Source organism: Bidens hawaiensis, unplaced genomic scaffold, assembly GCF_021521415.1.
Source record: "Bidens hawaiensis isolate Kalapana, Puna unplaced genomic scaffold, B.hawaiensis_p1.1 tig00032349_1, whole genome shotgun sequence".
NCBI lineage: Eukaryota > Viridiplantae > Streptophyta > Magnoliopsida > Asterales > Asteraceae > Bidens > Bidens hawaiensis.
Genome location: NW_027495488.1, coordinates 214372 through 218114, shown reverse-complemented (window position 1 = coordinate 218114; position 3743 = coordinate 214372). Strand labels below are relative to the sequence as shown.

The 3743-nt window shown below is 40.1% G+C and overlaps 1 protein-coding gene across 1 annotated transcript; it reads right to left on the bottom strand.

Moving 5' to 3' along the window:
• Nucleotides 1-1767: 1767 nt before the first annotated feature.
• Nucleotides 1768-3435, bottom strand: LOC143583277 (uncharacterized). Its single transcript, XM_077065623.1, has one exon. The coding sequence runs from the start codon at nucleotides 3433-3435 to the stop codon at nucleotides 1768-1770; it is 1668 nt and encodes a 555-aa protein (XP_076921738.1).
• Nucleotides 3436-3743: the final 308 nt, after the last annotated feature.

Genomic DNA, 3743 nt, shown 5'->3' with positions numbered 1-3743 from the left:
AAGAATGACATCATTGATTAAATCGGCTGTTTTATTTTTCGGGCAAACTATTGCTTTCTGTGCAAGTTCTGAAGGGGTCGGTGATTGAAGGGTATCTTTATCGTAAATGAACTGCACAAGTTTGATATAGAATCTTTGTCATACGGAATGATGTATCTTTCTTGTATGTGAACAACTTTTGAATCAATATTCATTTGATCGTCAGGAAATCCGCATAAGCCGTTGCCTATATCCAACAACCAATTAGAAAAATAGGTGATTTCGGCTACGTCTTCGGGGCTCATGTTTGGACGGAGAACACGCATGTTTTGGGTAAGCCTAAATATCTTGAATCTGGACCATAAGTATGACCGAGGTAACGAAGACGATATAATTTCTGACTTTGAAGCATTTTTTCTAATAGGAAGTGTTTGTCTGAAATCGCCGCCTAAAAGAATTGATTTTCCACGAATGGATATTTGTTGTTATCAAGTATATCTTTAAGTGTCCTATCTAACGCTTCGAAACACTTTCTATCACTCATAGGTGCTTCATCCCATATAATGAGCACTGCCTCCACTAAAAGCTGAGAGAGTTGAGTGTTTTTGCTGATATTGCAATTCGAGTTATCGGTTAGGTCGATCGGTATTTTGAATCGCAAATGTGTTGTTCGACCTGATGGGAGGAGTAGTGAGGCAATACCAGATGCTGCAACTGTAAGAACAACTTTTCCTTGGGATCGTAGATAACTGGTTATTGTAGTCCACAAAAACGTCTTTCCAGTACCTCCATGCCCGTAGACGAAAGCAAGTAATTAATTGTTTGCCTCTAAAGACGTCGTTACATGCTCGTAGGCTTCTCGTTGTTGTGGGTGAAAACTTTGTTTGTAAAGATTGTGCTGCTGTGCGAGTTCTTCTCGGTCATAATTCTTTTCCTCCATAAGTAGCCTATTTTGTAGGCTACAAATTAAAGTTTCATTGGGCATTGGAAGACCGTATTTCTTAAGAGAGTTGAATAAGAATTTAGCAGTAATTCCACCTCATACAAGACGTATTGTTGCAATGTTTCATCTGGAACACAATCGTGTGTTTCAACAGCAAAGATTTCGGTATTTCTTGTGAAGTCTTCGGCCATTGACCTCCACTGATTCTCCCACAGTCTAACCGGATTCGACACCTCACAGTGAAGTAATATGTGGGCGAAAAGCGTGCGTTACTCTTTAGGTGTTGCCCATGATTTAGCTTCATCAAAAGCTAGCGACCATTCATTGTCGTGCATAAGCAAGCCCAATTTTTCACATGCCGCACAATAAGTGTCGTATACGATCCCATTGACAGTTCGAAAATCGGTAAAGGATGTACATCTGGCTCGGTGACTCAACATCATGCGAAGGTAAAAACTTTCACCACAAGAAGGATGTATGTATACAAGTCTACCAAGGGTTGTAACTGATTCGTGTAAGCGCCGTGTCCAACACTTCCCATTTTTGTACCATCTAAATTCAGATAGGTAATCGATGTACCACAGATGACGACCGCTGGCATCATGTTCATTATTCGTGAACCATTCGGTTAGTGTAGTGCGCCTGGCTAGTGGGTAGTTGATTCAGTAACAATTTATACAACTCAGGTTCAATGTTAGGATCTGGTACAACTGCAGAAATGTGACGATCAAGATCTTTGGGTATAATAATCTTATGCGCTGCAGAAACCCAGACAAGTATGTGGCAGTGTGGCAACCCTCGTTTTTGAAACTCTATCGTGTATAGATCTAAATGAGAACACAGATCTAAAAGTGAGTATGTGTCTTAATATGCATGTAGTACTGTGCGACATAAAACAGTATAATAAATAACAAAATCTCACCGGCAATTACAGGCCCGAAAGATTGTTTACATTTGAGATACTTACGAAACGCCTCAACCTTTAGTTGGAAGATTCTGCTAATAATGTCCGGTCGGTCATGAGCCTTCAGACACGAAAACTGACTCATAAAACGAACAATTTCTGGCCACTTGACGTTGCACGTAAAGGATATGAAGTACTGAGGATTTTCGTACACACGACATATCGCCAACGCGTCGTGATAGTGATTGTACATATATCTTGGACCTCCGGTAAAAGACGATGGCAAAATAACACGTCTGCCGACACTATGCCCTTCAGTGTCTCCATTAGACATAGCATCATATATTCCTTGCAAAAACTCGGTTCTAAACAAATTCTGATTTGAACGGATGTAGTCAAGCCGGCTTTGCTCAATACAATTATAAGCATCTACTAAGCACTGCTGAAAAAAACGACCGCCTCTCAAAATTACTGAATAATGAGAATGCCTATCGTGTATCATAAAGCTATAGTACATGTTCATTGTCAGATTCTTATTTGTTTTATTCCCATCAGATGTAAGACGCATATCAGGAGACCAGCCACGTTCACCATAAATAAATAATAGCGGATATTGTAACGGCATGTACAAACTGCTTAACTTATTTATACGCTTTGGATGACCATCTTTTTGGTGTACAACAATATCAAAATCATTAGCACCCGATACGGGTTCATTTAAAATCGCCCCTATAGTTTTAGGCGCTGGCATATCGTGTGACACTTGCCTAACAGAATTGTACAGACATACATGAAATTCAGGAACATTGTTCGAGGAACAAAGATCCCGCGCGGTACGAAACAACTTCACTAACTCATTATGATTATCCAAAATACGAACTATAGATCGGATTATGTCCTCGTTGAGGTTACCGTCCTCTCTTTGATTAAATTGTGTAAGCCTATTACGTATCTCATTGGCCGTATCATATACATACATTTGTAAAAACCTTGGGGGCTGACCCTTAACCGGACACATACTACCTAACCAATGAGAAATTTGACCAGGAACCTTAAACACATACGGGGCCGAACCGTTATTAACTGAACGGTCAACTTTCGCACCAAATGAAGTCATTGCGAACATTGAATTATAGGCACGTATGCTGTCAAGATAATCTTGTCGCTCAATAAGGTTTTTCATTTGCATTGGCGGATTAGTATGAAGTGGAAAACAAACATGACCACCTTTACAACACTGGTTATACCTAGGCCTTGTACTAAGCGGGACCGAACTTAGTCGTTCAGCATTCCAGAATAGAGCACCACAAAACTCGCACGACAAAGTACAGTCTCCCAGATCGTTAAAGCACGAACTGGCCGAAGTCGAGCCATACAAAGAAATGCAAGGGTTAGGTTGATTACGTAGATTGTTACGCACATAAGTAAACAAAGACGTGCTAAGGCTGGCTACACCCAAACCCAAAGCACAAGTTATATGGCCACCGATTGTGTCATTAACGGGTGCCGGATCAGACACGTCAACTGAATGCACATCAGAAACTAATGACGCGTGTCGTCTTTTAGGAGACAACAGAGGCTGGTTAAGATTGCTAGATGAGGCCGACATTATTAATACGTTAAAAGTTCGCTCAATAATATTACACTAAGACAGACTTATAAAAGCTATCAATAAACTACTATTGTTTATGTGCTACATTTAATTAACACAAAATCTATAAAAGTAAAACTTTCAATAGTCTAAATTTATTATATCGCAACCTGTAGAAACATGAAATGAATATGACCTGATCCATGACGATATTCCCCGGTATTCGAGATGAACGAACCACGACTCGATCTTCTTCTCCGGTAGCTTAAGATCTGCAATGGTTTTTGGGGGTGTGTAGGTGACTGCTAAGAAATCTCAAGGATCTC